Below are 20046 nucleotides of genomic sequence, written 5' to 3'. Positions count from 1 at the left end.
GCTAAAAACTACTACATTCAGGTTGCTGCTCTGTGCCTGTAATGCAAAGTACCTGTTTCCCCAGTAATAACATAATAGCATCAAATGGCTCTATCTTCATGCAGAGTCAGTTGGTGGCAAAGTTGGGGTATTTATCTTGTTTACTGCATCTGTGTGTCTACATGCAGATGGTCACAGGATGTGATACACAAAGCAATTTATTTAATTGATTTTTCCATCAGAGTGTCCCCTGCAGTGAAAGTCAGTTACTTTCCACAAGGTTTAAATGAAGACACAAAAACATGTTGCTGTTTTCATATTTTTCACATATTCGTTGTATAATGCATGATGCCGAGTGGACACATTTTACATTTTCACTGAGGCATGTCTATTGTTGCTAATGAGTGTTACAGCATCAGCCTTCAGCACAACATGAAGGAGCATAAGACTCGTGGAGGCTCAGAGTTGATCTTCAAAGATGCCTGTATACACACATACTGAGGATTATGATTTAATTCCCATTTCCCTTAATGAAAAATGTGGTTTATCTTGAGTACGCTGTATATCGACCCAATTTCCCCCTGGGATTAATAAAGTATTAAGTAGTAAGTAGTATTTCTGATTCTGATATTCAGTAGAAATTTTGAAGCATGGTTCTTGTGTTCAGTGTGTGGGTGAATACAGAACGTAAAGAGGAAGTTTTTACATCTGGAAATCGACTGGTAGATTCTGGAAAATTATCCTAGAAATATGCAGAATAAGACAAAATGCTGTACTTGTATGAACAAAATTACACTTCAGTTTAGACATATCTGGAACAGGAAACACCTGATATAATCCTCCAGTCCTCTTTCTATTCTTCAGCGGAGCCCTAGTGATAGTGGAGATTGTCGGTCCACCACTTTGGTCCAGATGGAAATGTTTCAACAACGGTTGGGTGCACTGCCATGAACGTTGGTGCACATATTCATGCCCCCTTGGAGTTATAGTAACAATGGTGACACCTTATTTTCCATATAGCGCCACCATCAGGTCACATTTTTGGTCTGTAGCCAAATAAATAGAATCTCCATAATTGTGGCTGCCTTGGGTCTAATCTGAAAATGTTAGCATGCACACCTGCTAAACAAACATTGTGAAAGTTATGAATGCAAAACATAGCTGTGATAGCAGACAAGATATTTTCTGTTAGTTTGATGGTTAACTGTGACGAACTGATGCCTCAGTAATAAAATGACTAAAACTGCAAAGCAGTCAGAAAACACCATAGATTTGTATTTAATTGTTATTAAAACAGTGTTTTTTAGGATTGTGTCCTACATTTAATGAGGATTATGATGATGTATTTTGGAAGTGTAATTCTTGTGCTCATGGAGCACGTCAAGTGAAATCTAAATACTTCTTTTGGCCTAATTTGCCGGCAGCTCTATCACCTGAACTGTTATCTTTTTGTATTACCTCAGCCTCTTCATAACATGTGCCGCCATGCAACAGCATGTTCCAACTGGTTGGTCAAGGTCACAGAAACAGGTTCATAAGTGACATCTTTGCTGTGAAATGGTCCAGAGGGGACGTCATAAAATAAATCAGAAGAGCTGTTTGTTTACAGGAAACTAGTGAGAGCGATGTGAAGACTGAGAGGTTCAGACTGAAGCGATTCCATGTGCAGGGAGGAAGTATTACTGTCTAGCAGATTAGTCATGGAACAATGTTCCTTTTTTTGCGTAACCTCACCCCAGCTGAACTTCCAGCAGTGCGGCGTCCTCGCGTGCTCTCTGTATTACGTAACAGCTTCTTTGATACTCACAGTAGCGTTCATTGGCATTTCAGAGGCTCATTCTCTGTGTTTACAGTTTGCATTTGTAATGAATGGTTGTGTAATCTATAGATTATATACAAGGAGAGTTACATTATGCAACTCATATGTCTGATTCTGATATAAATTTAATTGCCCTTAAAGAAAAAAGAAATTCTTGATCTTGAGAACACTATATATTCCTTAGAATACATTAATATATGAATTATTTTAAAGCATGGTTACGGACTGTGTTCAGTCAGTGGGGGAAAACTGAATGTACAGTTTCATCTGAGGGATCTTTACATCTGAAAATCAACTTTTTATCTGTTTTTCTCAGCGGTGTCTAGTAATAGCAGAGTTGGTCTGTCTGCCTCTTGGGTTAGCTTACATACTTCTTATAAAGTGAGGCCAACAATCTGAAAAGAGAGAAAATGTTCAAAGAGAGTTAAGTTATCCAACTCATGTGTCTGCTGATCTTTTAATGGAAATAAAAATATAAATAAACATATACACTTTTTTTTGGATAAATGTGTTTCATTACTGTGTAACTGTGTTCCTCGAACTGCCCATACTGGTGCTCACCTACAAAGAGCAAATGAGGACAACTCAAGCCCCCATGAGCACTGTTCACATAAGCTTTTGTAAACTGCTAAGTCACTACAGTGAGGTGAAAGTACGCACGTGGACAAAATTGTTGGTACCCTTCCGTTAAAGAAAGAAAAACCCACGGTGGTCACTGAAATAACTGACAAAAGTAATAATAAATAAAAATTCACTGAAAATGAACTCATGAAAATCAGACATTGCTTTTGAATTGTGGTTCAGCAGAATAATTAAAAAAAAATGAAACTGGCTTGGACAAACGCCTAGAAAGGATTTGACCACAGGCACATGTTAAACCAAGATCTGTCCTGTAATTAGCATCACAGATGTCTTCAAACCTGTTGTCAGTCAGTCTGGCTATTTAAAGGGTAGTAGTCACTGTGCTGTTTGGTATCATAGTGTGGAGATTGGTGCGGGAGATTAGAAATTATAGACAAGTGTGGTAAAAGCAAAGGCTATAAAACCATGTCCAAGCAGCCTGATGTTTCTGTGACTATAGTTGCAGATACTATTCAGAAGCTGAAGGTCCGCAGGACTCTGGCCAACCTCCCTGAACATGGCTGCAGAGAAAAATTGATGACAAGTTGAAGAGAAGTATAATATGAATATTAACCAAAGAGCCCAGAACAACTTCCAAAGAGATTAGAGGTGAACTCCAAGGTCAAGGTACGTCAGTGTCAGATCACACCATGCGGAGGACTCCATTGTTGGGTTGGAATTTGCCTAAATGCATATTGACAAGCTACAAAGCTTCTGGGATAATGTCCCATAATGACGCAAAAATGAAGCATCCAAAGAAAAGAACACTGTACCTACTGTGAAACATGGAGGAGGCTCTGTTATGTTCTGGGGCTGCTTTGCTGCATCTGACACAGGATTGAATCTGTGCAGGGTAGAGTGCAATCTGAAGACTATCAAGGCATTCTGGAGCTAAATGTGCTGTCCAGTGTCAGAAAGCTTGGTCTCAGTCGTAGGTCAAGGGTCCACCAGCAGGATAATGACCTAAAACAAACAACTAAAAACACCCAAGAATAGCTGAGAACAAAACATCGGACTATTCTAAAATGGCCTTCCATGAGCCCTGATCTAAATCCTATTGAACATCTGTGGAAGGAGCTGAAACATGCAGTCTGGAGAAGGTACCCTTCAAACCTGAGACAACTGGAGCAGTTTGCTCACAAAGACCTGTCAACAGGTCGAGAAGTCTCATTGAGCGTTACAGAAATTGCTTGACTGCAGTGATTGCCTCAAAATGTTGTGCAACAAAATATTAAGTTAGGGGTACCACCATTTTTGTCCAGGCCAGTTTCATTATCACAGTTTGATTCTGTTGAACCGCAATTTAAAATCAATGTCTGATTTTCATTAGTTAATTTTCAGTCATTTTTTTTATTATTATTTATTATTATTTATGTCTATTTCAGGTTATTTCAGTGACCACCGTGGGTCTTCCTTTCTTTAACGGAGGTTACAAAGCTGTCAATGGACACTTTATGAATGTCTTGACATGTACAGTACATCTTTTCTGCTCAGAATAAAAGTCTTTAAAGGACAGTATAAATTTAAATGTCAAGTCTAATCAAATATTTCTTATAATAAAGGTTCAACGTGATACATTTGTCCTGCTACTGGCCACACAAGATAAACTCTGCAGCAAAACTAAACTAAGATGCTAAACTCTGTTGTCATAGTATTTATTTATTTTAAATTGGTTCACATTATTCAGTTATTTTTGCCTCAAAATAGTCAACAACCTTATAATAGTCATAGACAAAGAGAGCGTTAGACCAAAATATGCTAATATAAGAATAAATTTTTAGTTTTAAGTAGTTCGACTTTATGACTTTAACTCGTATGTTATAACAGTGGATACCGGCCAGTATGTTTACTGTAAGTCATCATTTATTTATTATTTTAAATTATCGTATTTTTTGTTCTAGTGGCTGTCATCATATATAGTTTTGATTTGAAAAGCAGCGCGGGTTTGTTGCCGTTTATTTTGTCTGCTTTGTCTCAGCTGGCTTCCCGTTAGGAGAAGGAGGAGGTGGAGGAGGAGGTTACCCGGGGTGAGATTCAGACCCCGGTTGAACCAGTGAGCGGGGGAGGAAACGACCGGGAGATGCGGAGGTTTGAGGAGCAGAAACATCCAGATGACCTGCGAAGCTTCAGGTGTTCCCTCTGCGACTGAGAAGCTTTCATTCGATCAAGGTTTCCGCGGCTGATTCATTTGTAAGTAGGATGTCGTTTGTAGCTTTTATTGTCATATCAGTCTTTACTCGTAAATGCTTCGTTTTAAATAAAGTGCATCTCTCCACGTGTGATGAAAAGGGATGTGAGTTTGATGCGGGATGTACTTTAATGCCTTATAAATAATTTAAAATGCATTTGATCAATTACTAATGTAAGATCTATGATTTATTAAGGTTTGTTGATACTTTTCAGAGGATAAAAACTAATGTGGGAATCTTGCACCTTTCTTTTATTTATTATCTCTTTCATTTTAAATATTTCATGCAAAAGTATTTCCCGGCTCATAAATTATTACAACAGTTAACTTTCAAGAGTATAATGTCGATTTAATGTTTTGCAACCTTGTAAACAAATCCTCACGTCACGACAGGCGTTTGTCTCTTTTCACCACTAGGTGGTGCCGTTACTGCGTGTTCCACCCTGGGCCGCCAAGCTTCAGTGAGTTCCTCAGTCTTTGAGCATGAGTCACACCGCTGGAGCCATCAGCCAAGATCTGTCGGTGCCCTCTCTTCTGGGTGTGGAGTCCAGGGCTCTCGGAGGAACTGGGTCCTTCACTGATGAGGCTGTGTCCATCCTGTCCTCCACAAGCCAGCTGGCCAGAACCCTCCTGGGTCGCACTTTTTCCCTCAAGCACAAAGACAGCCTTTCCAATACTGAAGCAATGGTTGGAAGCAGCTGCGAAGAGGACAATGGCAACAACGTGCGCCGTAAACGGGAGTTCATCCCCAGTGAGAAAAAAGATGAAGGCTATTGGGATAAGAGGAGAAAGAACAACGAGGCGGCCAAGCGCTCCAGGGAGAAGCGAAGAGCAAATGACATGGTGCTGGAGAGGCGCGTCATGGGTCTGCTGGAGGAGAACGCCCGCCTGAGGGCTGAGCTCTTGGCCATCAAGTTTCGCTTTGGTCTTGTGAAAGATTCATCTGATATGTCCATCCTACCACTCTCTAGCCCTCTCCGTACCCACCAAACCCCCAATACACCACATTACTACCAGGCTCACACTGACGGCCCCTCATACCTTAACACACAGTCTAGCGCCCACCAGATCCACTCTCAACCTCCACCACAGGGTCCCATCTATGGGCCAAGGTCAGCCGAGCCACCTTTGAGTCATAATGCACCAGAAGAGTCTGTTGTCTACACCTCGTGTAGTTCAAACGTGGGCAGCCCTGTGTTTTGTGATGACACAGTAGGTGAGTGCAGCAGGCCTTCTCCGAGGGAGCTGCTGGAGGAGCGGCGAGTCTCTGGCTCGCACATCGGTCCAGCAGAGGTCAGCGAGAGTCAGTACGCAAACAGACTAGACTCACACGAGGGTTTGAAAAGCCTTCCACACAAGCTCCGCTTCAAAGGTCCTGGGGGGAGCAGTGATGGAGGTGAGCTGCTGCCATCACCTGACAGCAGACACAATGGCCCACCTGTAGCCACGGTGGGACCAAACATCCATATGAGCAACCACCAGCAAGCAGGATGGGACGGTCGGGCGGACGGTCAGTCTCCTTATTCCAGGGAGGAGCAGTATCAGGTTTCACCCTCCGCATATTATAACTCTTTTCCACAGAACTCGAGGGACAACAAGTATTGGACAGATGACATCAGTCTGCGGTCGCAGATCAGCTGTTTGTCCCAAGAGGTGGCCCAGCTCAAGCGGCTCTTCTCTCAACAGCTGCTCTCTAAGATTGCTTAAAAACCGAGAAGAGGACGGTCAAAACTAAACACATCTCTCCAAACCATCAATCTCACGGTTCATTTCCACAGCGCAGCACGGCAAAGGTGTGAACAGCTACCTCTGAAGCAATGAACACTATTCACAGCACCTTTGTTATTGACAGTTTAGTGTCATGTTTATTCCTGTAATGGACAACAAAACAACAGCAAATACACATTTAATTCATCACGTGCCCTCGGATCAAACTGAACATTTCTCAATACTTGACTTCAGAAACACTGCACAGGGATGTTAGAAAGAAAGATGCACTTCCGTCTGACAATGTTCAGTACAAATGTGAACATTACCATGGCTGTCCTCGCATACAGTGGTTTTTGTGTGTAACATTAACTTATGTTAAATGTGTGATAAATGTGAATATAAATGACTTTTTGGGGCGTACAGTGGTCTCTGTGTCGTTTATTTTGTCTGTATTCTCACAATAGCAATGCACATAGAAGTATAATCATAATCATATTATTAAATATATATTAAAGACTGGTACAATTCATAATTTAAATCCAAAATCATAACAACAAAAGAATGTGTAAACTATCTTAAAGGTTTGTCACTGTAATAGCAAAGTACAATGGACATACTGTACCCCTGATAATGGGATTTGAATTTTTTTGCAACTTGTAATCAAATCCATCAGCTAAATGAAGCCTGACACTGGTAGCAATAGATCATTTAAGATTCTTATGTCAGAGCTTACATCACAGACTCAGTGAGGCAGGGCAGAGAGAGCTGTGGGAGGCGTGGTGCTGGAGTGGTGGTGGTGAAGGTGCACTGCGCAAGAAGATGTCAAGTGTCTTATTCAGACAAATCTGATATAACCGAATGAATTTCATGAATGAGCCCAACTGATGCTTTAAAACCGTAACCCAGAGCCTTATTGTGAGTGTACTCACACAGAGCTGAGGTTACAGAGTTAAAGGGGACATTAGTGGGGTGCAGGACAGTGCCAGGGAGAGAGGGGTGAATGCAAGGAGAGAAGTGAGTCATCTGTTACGTCAGTGCCAGAGAAGCTATTTTTAGCCTTGAAGCAGCTGCGATGCAGACTGATTGGCCAGTATGGATGTGAAGGATGCAGGTTCAGAATATGTTAACAGCTGGAAACAGATCACACAAACCTGCTCGTACGTCATAAATGTGTTTCTTTGAAAGCAGTGGTGAGCCAGAAGGCAGTGATACATACACTAAGGTGTTACATTTTACCAGATTCAATGTCATTTTTCTCTGCTACAGTCAGTCTTTACTTTTTCAGTTTTCAGTAATTTTTAAACAACACCAGGTGGCGCTAAGCGTCTTCATCAACACTGGCTCATTCCTTCATTTGTTCATTCACTCACAGGAGTGTTACTATAGAGGTCATCCCATCCATTGTGCTTACTGCAGGGCCTGTACACAGAGAACAAGGCCAGGTGCAATTTTGTGCATTCATATAATCGTTTTCTTTCTTTTTTTTTTTGACCATGAGGGAGGAGCTTGGAAATGGCGTCTACAAGATCTTGATATATTTTAACACTATATGCAATTAAAAAGGCTGTGGATCTGCAGAAATGCACTCTTCAGGCCCTGTTTGTCTCTCACCGCCACAATAACATGCACATGAGATCTTTTGTCTGTGAACAGTGTCAGCCCAGTATGCAACCCCCCCATACCATGAGCCATATAAGAGGGAGTGAAAGCCTTCTGGTTGCTAGGCAGGCACCACCACACCACAGTTGCCAAGGGAATGCCTGCATGCAGAGGCAGCTGGAGAAATGGCGGAGTATGTTGGGGGTTGGTGGCTCTAACAGAGGACTGGTGGTGGTGGTGGTGGTGGGGGAGGAGCCAGACAAGTTCAAGGCCGCTGTTTCCCCCAACATGGTAATGGTGGTGGTGGTGGTGTGTGTGTGTGTCTGTCTGTGTGTGTGTTTGGTGAACTGGCGCACGTGTGTGGATTCAGACAAAGCAGGGGGAAGGGTTGGGAGCGTGAAAGTGGATTGGAAATGGATGTGTGTTTAATGTGAAGCAGGGCTGACGTAACCGCACATGAAACATGGTGGTGACGAGAACAACGGCCTTTGTGGGATAACAGAAACGGTTCCATAAGCAGAAATACAGAAATGTTCATTTTGGCAGAGAAAAATAAATAATAAACAATAATATTCATAAATAATAAATAATAACAGATATTTAATACTCATTTTCCCCACATGTAGTGTGAGACACTTGGCTGCATGCAGATAACAAAGACACTGCACATGAACAGGTGTATGAATGAATCCACCAAATACACAATGAAGGAAGCAGGGCATTTTTTTTTTTTACATTACATTACATCTATTATATTACAGTTTCCTAATAAAGATATATAATGTTATTGCACTGTGTCATGTCATATCATAAGTATGGTATTGTACGCATTGTATTGCATCATATCATACATTGTACCGTATCCTAATGTACGTTTCAGAATCAGAATCAGATTCTTTGTTGTTATTATAAAGTACTATGAAATTGTATGCAGTCTCATGTAATACAAAGACAGCAATCTAACTACCTAACTAAACATGTAGAAAGATTACAAAGATGATAATTATTAATAAATAATCCAGTATAATATATATATGTGTGTGTGTGAATAAAAACAAGAAATTTACATTTAGCAGCAATACTTTCCTGTCATTGCATATCATATCATGTTATGTTGTATCGTAACGTAATGTATCGTATCTAATTACAGCAAAAGGGAGGTATGATAAACACTTTCTTACTGTCTCTTATTTCAGCTGTATGTGACATGTGGGGATTAGTATTGGTACATCGTTTTACTAATCTTATCATATCTATCTAAAGTGGTGTTGATGAACTCACACATCAGTTCTTGACATGATGGAAAAACACTCAGACTGTCTCCTGTTTGTCAAATCATATTTTGTGTAATACATCTGTCTACTTATGTCTCAGGTGAATTGGGACAATACTGAGGTTACTGCAATGAAGTGCCCCTCAGATGTATTCAGCTGATAACTAAGGCATCAAATCAATATCCACACATAAATAAAGATATGTGGCCTACAGTCAAAACTTTTTCAGAACAGAAGCGCTAATCCCCCAAAACTCACGTGATAGTAAGCAGTTGGTCCAATTATGCTATAGCCCAGTCGTTTTCACTGACTGTTTAGTTGAGTGTGCAAGTGATACGATTTTAGTCTAATGAAGCTGTAATGTTTAGTCTACAGAGTTACAGATCACTGTGTCTGATTCATGGTTTAACCTCATGCTATCTATGAAATACACCCACTTACCAAAATATTAGTTACAGGATTGAAAGCAAATACATTTATGACTGTTATAATATCCAGTTAATGTTGAAACAGCACCAGAAAGGTGGTAATTTAACTGTTACATTAATTTAACAGAGCTGTCGGTACAACACCATATAGTTCAGTAGTACTAAAAACCACGGCCTCCAAAATGAAAACACAGTTGAATCAACAGCTCTTTCAGTTATTCCAAACTAATTCTGTACACAATAACCTTATAAAAGATAAGATTTACTTTAGGACTGTTTCATTAGAATACATCTGATTTTACTAGTGCATATATATATATACATATATGCACATTCAATATATATATATATGGATACAAATTAAAATCTCATCTGATACTAAGCCTTATATATTTTTTAATTCGTATCCAATCATGCAAATATCCTTAAAGCAAAAATAATCCAGTCCACGAGAATTTCTAAACTGGCATTCACGGGCCAGTACCTTCATTCGTTCATTCATTCAATCATTCATATGTTTTATTAACTTCTAGGTATCACCAGGAGAGAATAAACGGACTAAATGGAGAGTGCGTAACAGGTCTTGGTGTCATAACACAGTGTGTGTTAACGCATTCATGCCCTGCTTTCAAACGTAACCCCTCCTGTAAATGAGTTGGGTGGAGAGGAGCACAGAAAAAAGAAAGAAATGGGTTCATAACAACCTCTGAGAGAGAGAGAGAGAGAGAGAGAGAGACTCTTGCGCGGAGAGACAGAGGACAAAAACGTGACTAGGCAGCCTAAGAGCTGTTATGCAACCGCTGACCTACTAACACATATTTCTGGAAAGGGAGCCGGAGAGAAACTGGAGCAAAGTGTCCGGCAGCGCGCAACACACAACCAGCCCGAGCCAAAAGACTAACACAGCATCCAGCACGCCGACCCACTGACTGCACCGCACAGAGCACGGACAGGAAAACACTAGAAAGTTGCTGATTTTTTTTGGCTGAGGTTTCTTCTAAAGGGACAAGGAAGAAGGAGGAAACGGGAGCGAGACAGCTTTTGTGTCGGGGAAGCCTGAATCCTTTTCTTCTCTCCTCCAGGACATAGAAAGGTATGTTTTGACTGAAGCTGCTTTTTTTTTTTTTTTTTTTGTTTTTTTGCGCGTTTGTCTTTGTTCGCATGTGTTCATTTTCTTTTCTCTCGTTGGTCAAATAGTACACGTAGATGTATTTATAGGTGTGTGTTGAGGCGAGGACATGATGCTCATGGCCGGTTTATTGTTCACATGGCGACTCGCCGGCGGATCACGCGTCCGTCCGTGACTTTGAGACGTTTGCGGCTCTTTTTGTCTCGTGGAAATAAACGGCTCACGGGAAAGCAAACGCGCCACTTTGTTGCCGGTTTGTGTTTCGTTTTGTCACATTTTCTCAAGAATATAAAACATGTAGTCCGATTGGGGGGAGAGAAAAAAAAAAACGTGGCCGGGCATACGAGCACAGACGAAGCGCTCAATGTCAAGGCGAGGTAATTTCCCTCATGGTTGAGTGTTTTCCAGGGATCGGGGGCAGCTGCTGTTCTCGGGCTGTGTTGTCTGGTTCATGCAGACACACAGTGTATTGTATTATCTCCTGCACGTGGCATGCTGCTGTTCTTATGTGCATGATGTTTTAATGTAGGTCACTAGTTCAGCTGATATCAATTCATATCTTTGGCTATTTAGATAATGCACACACTGATAGGAATTAAAGCAGCGCCTCTGTTAGGATATTTATTTATTTAATTTGTGAAAAATCTAAAACAGAAATGGTTGAAATTCGTGTCAGGATGGATGTTGTAGAAAATTATAATAGAGATTCTGTGCAAAAGGGTAGAGTGCATACATTAATTTTTGGGAAAAAAATAAATAATATACAATATAACAGTATAAAACAACAGCATTTATTTAAGTTTGCGCTCTCCAGACGTGCTCATCTTGTTTTAGGTGACTATCAAATGATAAATGACGAGCTTCGGTGGAGAAAACCGGCCACAAAATGTCTGCTTTCCATTCAAAGTGAGTCACCGGGCGATCCTTCTTTACTCATAAGGTGCGTTGAGTAAAGCGCAGAGCTTTGCTTGGAGGGAGTTGGAGGGTATGACATAACCGGCACACAGCAGGGAGAAGCCATAAACAGCAGCTCCCTCCTGGGACAGAGAGGCCTGTAATTGATTCCCGTTCACACCCTGAGCTTTCTTCCCATCATTCATGTGCATACACAAACGCAGAACTCTTCTTTTTAACGGCAGATATTTAGCAAATCTGAAATGGGATTTTCAAAGCGAGTGATGTAACACATCAGCTCGGTGTCTGGGAGGTATTTTTATCTCGCATAGTCTCTCTCCTCCTCTCCCAGAAAGCCTGAACCAGAAGGCTAGACCAGATATACGCGGTTTTGTTTTGTTTGTGTCTGGTGCAAAGCTTGAGGTCTTGGTGTGACTTTGTTGTAAAATTAGAATAACAAGTGAACATCCAGGATGTGATGCAATGCACGGAAACCCCTGTCTGGCAAATGCAGGCACAGTTCTGGTGAGTCCGCCCGCTGCCAGCTGGTCTGTTTTCAGAGCCGTCTGCATTGCTCCGTCCCAGCCAGCACTCTGAATATAGGTCAGACCTGTATCTGGGTGAGGAGGCACATGAGGTATAGAGGGCGAGCGCTGGACTACTTTGACCACTCTGTCTGCTGCTTAGAGGAACTCGAGACCACAGATTCCCAAAGACTTAACTGTACTGTGCTATTTCTATTAGTTTTCCTTCTTTTGTTACCTTTTATCGATAGTTTTGTTAAATCCTTGGTGATTACCTCAAATCTACACAGCATTCATCTGATCACTGTAAGTAGCTAAAACCTTTGATTTGCTTCTGGAAATCAGATTAAACTGAAAAAGATATAGATTCATGTTTTGTGAATTTGTAAATGTATATTAATCATAAGATTTTATAGAAAATAGAAATAGTTTCTTCTCTCTTAAAAAAAATTAAGTTGTTTTTAGTTACGTATATATTTAGTGTCTAATGTCATAAATTCCTCAGTAGCTGATCAGGAATGTCTGGATTCCTGTCTCCCAGTTTTGTTTGACACAAAGCCATGGGGCAAAATGGAGGCTCCTAGCTTGGGCCCCTCCACATGTGTGGTGTTGGATCATTTGAAAGTTGGAGGAGGGGAAGAGGATGCCGTGAGTTTTACTCACACTTGCCTCATAGGGGGTCAAAGGTGAAAGCATTCCTCCCCGAACGGCAAGTGGCTGTGAGCTACTTCAGACTTGAGTTTTTCCGTGGCTGCAGTGAATCATTCTTTTAAATGGGAGATTAGCCTCTGCACAGATAGACAGTTGCACAATGTGCCATGCCCGGTGTCTCTACATTTTCCACCATTAGTCTTTGCTCGGAGAGGACGGTGAAATGGGAGACTGTAGGTCATTCACAGCCAGTAACCTGTAGCTTCTGCTGTCACATGCATGTGTTACACAAGCTGTGCTCCGCAACAAGAGAAATTCAGAGCACGTACACTACGAGCAACAACAGCAGCCCCTCCCCATGCAGTCCTGAGAGAGAGCCTGTTATGTGAATTTGGCTGCAGAGATGGGTGTGTGCTCTGACGTCAATGCTGTATCTCTCACTATCGTTTTTCATGCGCTTCGGATTTGTATTGTTATGTGCTGCATGAGCCATCGACGGGTTTCTGGAGCGAACAGGAATTAATGTTGCATGAAAATCACTGGGGCTTTCATAATCGGATTTTTAGCCCGATGACGTATTCAAGTGCGTCTCTTTTATTCCCTTCTGCTGCAGATTCTGTAAAATTCCTGCCATGTCCACCAACTGAATTCCTCCTGTCACCCCATCCAGTCTGTGCTTCCTCCCTCCCTCACCCCTTTCTGTCGCTCTATTTTTAGAGTGCACTCTAATACTCTCTTTCTCTCCCCTGCCCTCCCTCCCTTGCAGTCCCACTGACCTATTTTATGGCGCACCGTCAAAGGCAGGAGGAGTGTTTACTGCTTAGCGTCGTTTCTAGGTCAGTGGGACAGCGCAGACGTATGTGTGCTTCCTTCCCGCCCGTCTTTGTTTCACGGCCCTCCCTGCAAGTCTTTATGAAAATTAGGAGCGAGGAAGGAGGGGCTGACCCAACATTTTTCCACATCACATCTGTTGCTGGTTGTGTTCAAACCCCTTTCTGTTCAGCATAGCTTTACACAAGTTCTCTGAGTAGCGAACAAGAGATTGTACAAAACAAATCTAATTGAAGAACAGCATGCAGCATTTCTGGACTTTGCCCCTGAGTTACCACTTAACAGGCGTGATTAAACAGACAGTTAATCATTTAGAGCTGTTTTTAAGCCGTTTGAAGGTCACACTGTGTTTTTTTTTAAAAGTGAGATTATGTAACAGGGTCAGGCACTCTGGGAAAAGCAGAGAAATATAGTCTGGAGAAGTTATGTGGCAATGACCCAGTGACGCAAAGCACTTGGTTTGCGATGTTGCAACTATACACTGCAGTGGAGGCCAAATGCTTTTTGTCCAACCAGAAAACTTTTGTTCAACTCAATATAAGAAGGGAGCGTGTTTTCTCCCTCGTGCCATCGCTGTTTAAATAACAGGAACGGTCTGTGGAGAGTCTTTGTTCAGCTCTAGTTGCGCTGGGTCTGGTCTTTTGTCGACAGCTCCACAATGCAGACAGAACACACAGGAGCATAAATAGGAACTAAGAGCTTCTTGATGATTCCTCAGAAAAGTTTTAATCAAAAACGGAGGTCTCGTTTATTTTGAGTACAGTCCACGGATCGGGCTGAGTGTGTGGTATGCTGCATTAAAAGCGGTCTTGCAACTTTGCTACAACCTTCATGCTCGAATAGCTTAACATCTGGGTGAGGAGGCATAAATCCATAACCTGACACTTGTAGCAACACGTTATTTGAATACTCGTCCTTCAGGCGACTCTGTTAAGCTGTAATTGTCATTCGCTGGAATCTAGTTTCCAATGTGTTAAATTGCATGCCCTGAAAAGCACGAGAAGATCCCGAGAAAGGCGAGGCCAATCAAAGCATTCTTCGTGATGAAAAGGTGCTCGCTTTACTTCCAGTGTTGCGAATAATGAAAAGCAACACCAGAGTCATTGTTACCCACAGGCACAGTGACCTAGATTATTCCAACAGCTCTTTGTGTGTCATGTAAAAGATGTGGTCAGTGTTTGTGAAAGACTCCAGGGTTCAGTGCGTCTTTAATTAATGCATACCAGCGGTGTAATGCTGTGCAGCGAGAGGAGCAAAGCACCTAAAACGAGCAGATCTAGTTATTACATAACAGCAGACTGCAGTCAACATCCGCTGCATTTGGCATTGTTTTTAACTCTATGATGCAACACATGTTGGGAGGGTAAGGCTTCCTGTCGAGCTATGATGTTGACACCCCCTCAAGGAAGTTCAGCAGCGTGTGTTGTTGTGTAAGAAAAACTGAGGCTCTGCTGCTTTGATATGCCGACCGCCACAACTCGGCAAATTAGATAAATAACATTTGGAAGAAGAAATAATAACTGCATGTTATTTGTTTCATCATGCAGAGTTAATGGAGGCTTATATCAGTGTGGCGGTACATCAGAAATGTTCTCGTCCACTCCTTCCTCCCTCCCTCTGATCTGTCTGTCTCTGCAGAGCTGGCACCAGGTCAGCCTGGTTATGTGACAGAGCTCCGTCTTACACAAGAGCTCTGCAGCAGTAGCAGCAGAGCATAAACATGTTTAGCCCCAGACACATCCCTCTTTACTTGTGTGGCTCTGCATCCAAACTTCCGTTCTCTCTGAAGTCACGGAAACACAGACCAGAAAGACTGTGCAAATGTTAAGGATGTTATAGATTTTTGATGTTGGCTAAATTTCAGTAAACTTTGTATTGATCTAAGCTATTAGGGAGTCCTCTAAAGGGACCCATTCTTAAGCTTTTACTACATTTTATAAATGTAATTTGAAATGACTCATGTGTGAATGTATACCACAGTGAACTGCAGTGATCTTATAGCTAATCTGTCTTTCTTCCTCTGTCCCCCTTCCTCTCTCTCTCCCTGTCTCAATAACCTAGTTAGCGGTTAACAAACAGCGGCACTGAAGTCGGAATCCCACGAAGCCCCGAAGCAGACGGACTGACCTACATCCCGTACAAGGCAACGAGAAAAGCAGGGCAGCGGCCTGACAGGCATCCTAGCATTGCTGAGGATTGAGGGAGACGCCGATAAACTCGTCACCCCCAGCTGAATCACAGAGACGGCTTTGAACTATTTGCCAAGGGAATCTGAAGACCCTTTCCTCAAAACACACACTTGTTCCTTTTTTTAAAGTTCCTTCTTCAGAACACTACTTCAATGTCTGAGGTTTTTGTGGAGTTCCACCTCTTTTTAATCTTCCTGGCTAATTTTGACACTTGAACATTTTAATCCCGAAAACAGAAATAAATGAGGCTATCTCTTCGAGGAGCACAAATACCTCATCCAGAAGTTTTTGCTGATCCTGCGACATAGGTCAAACACCTTAGAAACAAAGAAGAAGGCTCATATAGTTTTTATCTTTTCCCTCCCCCTTCTGCCCTCTGCTAGAGTCACACTCTGGCACTCAGCTGGGAAAAAATGGAAAGTCTTAGTCTACACCTCCCATCCGCCAGCAACACAAATGCAATGGAGGTTGACTCTTTTTCCCCCTACAGTGGGAGCCTCCCATCACCTGTTTCTGAAGGAGGAGCACGGTCCAGCCGTCAGGCTAAAGGCTCCAAGCAGAATTTGACTTCCCGTCGCAAGCGGGAGTTCATTTCTGATGAGAAGAAAGATGCATCCTACTGGGAAAAACGGAGGAAGAATAATGAAGCAGCCAAGCGCTCGAGGGAAAAGCGTCGCCTCAATGACATGGTGTTAGAGAACCGGGTCATGGCACTGAATGAGGAGAACGTTCGTCTGAAGACAGAGCTGCTTCAGCTCAAGTTGCGCTTTGGCCTCATCAGCACAGCCTCCTACATGGAGAAAAGCCAGCAGATCTCCAACAGCGCTGCTGAAGCCAACAATTGCAGCAATGGCACCCCAAACAGTCATGCCTACCTCTCAAGCAGTGGCTACTCCAGTGCGTCCCAGGTGATGCTGAATTCAGACTCATCTGAAACTGAGCAGTCAAGCCGTGGCGAGCGCCACTCCTCGCTCCAAAGGTACTCTCCACGGGGGTCTGTGTCTGACATGTCTGATGGCTCTTCCAGAGACAGCCCTGAACCCATGGGCTACAACATAAAGAAGGAGCCCTCAAGCATGGAAATGGCTGGACTGGAAAGCAACAGGATGTCCAATGGAATGACAAATGGAGCTTACCATGGCAACCATGGTGCTCTGGTTTCTCCTCACCAGCAAAGCACCCAATTGTCTGAAGGTGCCATGGACTACCAGCATCACCAACAACAGCAGCAGGCCCACATGGAGGCCTCTAGTCCTGCTCCTCAGGCCACCTCTGCACAGAGGAGTGTCATCTTGTACCGCTCCAGTAGTGGCTGTTACCCCATGGAGAGCCAGAGGACAGAGGACCAGCAGAGCAGACCGTCTCAGCATGGCCAGCACTCCTTGGCCTCCAAGTTCTCAGACTGCTCAGTTACCATCACAGAGGTTGCTGAGAAGCTAGAGAGGACAAAGACTTTGGACTCGCCACAGTATGAGTACTCCAGTGGCCATGCTGAGTCGACAGAGGAGTTGCAAGAAAGGTATAATCACAACATCCAACAGCAGCATGACAGCCTCCATCGTTGCAGCTACCAGGGTCGGGAGAACAGTCTTCAGCACACTGAAAGCCACCAGGACCCCTTTGCCCCTGATCTTATCCACAACAATGAGGAGGGCAAGTCCTCCTACATACAGCACAATGGCTACCTCAACACACTGGACGAAGAGCCCCCGGTGCTCACCTATGAGGGAGGGCCACGAGCTGATGGTTTCTTTCAGGAAAACTCCTCCGCTAAAGACACTTCCTCAAGTGATGGAGACCCTCGTAGCTCTGATAAGGAGGGCTCCACAGATGATGAGTCCCCCTCCTCATCCTCCTCAGACATCAGCAGCTACCATCAGAAAACAGAGGGAGCTGCAGGCTTGCACGGCGAGTGCCAAGCCGAGGTCAAAGCCACTGCCTTGCCCCACAAGCTTCGCCTCAAATACAGAGCTCTATCTAACGGGGCTTCTGGAATGCAGATGGAGGGACTTGTCAGCAGTTCTATGTCCCCTTCACCCACCCTGCCCCAGCACCCTTACTTAGCTCTACCCAGCAACCACAGTGGCCAGACCAACGGGGACAGCAAAGAGGTGGACAATGAGACAGGGTACATGGGAGAAGTCAAGCATCAGGTGGATGAGAAGGCAGAGGCTAAGAAAGAGGGAGGGAAAAAGGGATTCAGCAGTGGGAAGGGTGGGCGCAATAAGAGGCGAGACTAAGGACAAAAAAGCAGCTTGAGACTTTCCTCTCACCTGTCGTCTGCAGCAGAAAGATGACTGTGACTCACACTGGCACCTTGCAAAACAGGAAAAAAAAAAGCAGGAGTTGAGCGTGAGGTGTAGCAAGGATGTGATATCACCATCAAGTTTCACTGTGTCACTTGTTCCCCTGACTTTACTCTCTCCTACCTCCCACTGATCCCCCCAATTAAAATGATAGAGTAATGAGGGATGCGACAGAATGAAACTCTTCATTGCTGCAGTTTGGGATATTTCTCTTGTGGAAAATTCAAACATCATTCAATTATTCATTATTGTAAACTGCCTTAGTGGCTGGCCAGTGTTTATTGTGGCATTATGGGAATATTCCTTTAACCAAAGACACACATCCTTCATTTACTGTGTCCCTTTTTGGCAAAGAGTTGCATTCTTCCTCCCTCTCGCCCCTCTTCTTCCACCCTCTCCACCCTCTTATCCATCTGCACACAAGGCCCCTTCACCTCTGAAGCACTTAGATTGTATATTACTGTGACATATAAATTTGCAAATATGGAATATATTTTTTAAGAAGAAAAATGTGGCAAAAACAATAAAAAAAAAATAAAAAATACAGCAGTGGGATGCGGGCGTTGTAGACTTAAAAAGTGATCCGTTTGTTGTTTTGAGACACCTTGTACAGTCCCTTTGTCTAAAAGAATGCCTCAAAGATTTTCTTTTACTGAAAGTATGAGCCACAACACACACAAAAAAAATCAAATAAATAAAAGTAAGGTACATTTTTTTCAGACTTATGGTTCAGATCGTGGTCTTCGTTCAGATGATCTCTGCTCTTTGACATTCAAAGTTGTCAAAACAGTCGAGGCCAGTTATCCGCATATCAGCCAAGGCTATGCAGTCACACATTGCTGTTGGCAAAACCTGACAAGCACAAGGCGAGCCTTGTTTGCCAGCCATTCGGCAAAAACAGTGCATCTTCATTTCAAGGCAAAAATTGCCTACCTAATAAATGAAATGACTCTCCAGTCGCAACCAGCAAAGCTGCTCTCTTTTCATAAGGTGCCTCTTTATTGTGTTGTTTATTGTCCCCACGTTGGCTAATGTCTTAACGATCCCACTCACCTCCGCACTGAGTTGTTTTAGCTACAGTAGCTTCAGTAGATCATACAGTATGTACAAGTTTAACTGTTTCACTTCCTGGTGCCTGCCGTTGGCCAATATGTATAAATGTAAAGTTGTCTCTCTATCTCTTGTATACTGCTGTCATATTTTATTATTATTTTATTAATATTTTCTATTGTATTCGGTCATTCTTTTTTGGCTATTATTATAATTATTATTATTATGTGTATTTTTCAGTCATTCACTTGTGTCATTTTGCTCAATGCTCTTCCTGATCGTGCTGTGTATTTACCCATGCTACCCATTGCCCCAGTTACCATTTGTACTCTGTGTTACTGTATAACCTTTGTCGTTTGCCGGAAGACTTTCCGAATATGAAAGAAGAAAAAAAAGAGTAAGGCTTGTCCAGAAGTGATTATGTATTGCTATACTTCACGTGGATATGCAAATGGTTACAGAAAACACTCATTTTTGATTGTGAAAGATTTGAAATGGGGGAAAAAATAAAAAGGTTGTTGAATTTATACACTTGTCTTTTTAATTCTTTGAGTCGTTCTTAAGAAATGCCTCATGAAAGCGGCACAAGCCCGCGCTCACGTCCATACCAGCAGAAGACCAGCAGCACACATTACTCAGACTACAACATTCAAGTCTGTCAGCGCAGCTCAGCATGACCCAACACAGACAGAAAAACTTCACTTAAATGAAATAAATGAACAACACACTCACTGTGACACACGAGAGAACTTCATTAAATATCATATAAATGAAACTAATTTTCTTGTCTGAATGATATTTAGAAATGTATTACAAGAACATTTAAAAACATTTTGTACTAACAAAGGAACTAC

General features: G+C 42.6%; 2 protein-coding genes across 3 annotated transcripts; both read left to right on the top strand.

Annotated features, from left to right (window-relative positions):
* The first annotated feature begins 5009 nt into the window (after nucleotides 1-5009).
* LOC311495236 (uncharacterized protein) lies at nucleotides 5010-6743 on the top strand. The gene has a single exon (XM_084554626.1). The coding sequence runs from the start codon at nucleotides 5091-5093 to the stop codon at nucleotides 6312-6314; it is 1224 nt and encodes a 407-aa protein (XP_084410752.1). The 5' UTR covers nucleotides 5010-5090; the 3' UTR covers nucleotides 6315-6743.
* Nucleotides 6744-10408: 3665 nt separating this feature from the next.
* Nucleotides 10409-19719, top strand: nfil3-5 (nuclear factor, interleukin 3 regulated, member 5). Of its 2 annotated transcripts, none has more exons than XM_084564738.1 (2): nucleotides 10409-10711; nucleotides 15713-19719. In XM_084564738.1, the coding sequence occupies exon 2, from the start codon at nucleotides 16250-16252 to the stop codon at nucleotides 18074-18076; it is 1827 nt and encodes a 608-aa protein (XP_084420864.1). In that variant the 5' UTR covers nucleotides 10409-10711; nucleotides 15713-16249; the 3' UTR covers nucleotides 18077-19719. The 2 variants fall into 2 exon arrangements, with proteins under 2 accessions (XP_084420864.1, XP_084420863.1); XM_084564737.1 differs by having other exon boundaries at nucleotides 15709-19719.
* Nucleotides 19720-20046: the final 327 nt, after the last annotated feature.

This window comes from Chelon labrosus, assembly GCF_963514085.1.
Source record: "Chelon labrosus genome assembly, chromosome: 2".
NCBI lineage: Eukaryota > Metazoa > Chordata > Actinopteri > Mugiliformes > Mugilidae > Chelon > Chelon labrosus.
This window is presented reverse-complemented; position numbering and strand designations above follow the sequence as displayed.

Coding starts and splice junctions, on each gene's coding strand:
- LOC311495236 (XM_084554626.1), top strand. CDS start 5,091: ATGAGTCACACCGCTGGAGCCATCAGCCAAGATCTGTCGGTGCCCTCT.
- nfil3-5 (XM_084564738.1), top strand. CDS start 16,250: ATGGAAAGTCTTAGTCTACACCTCCCATCCGCCAGCAACACAAATGCA.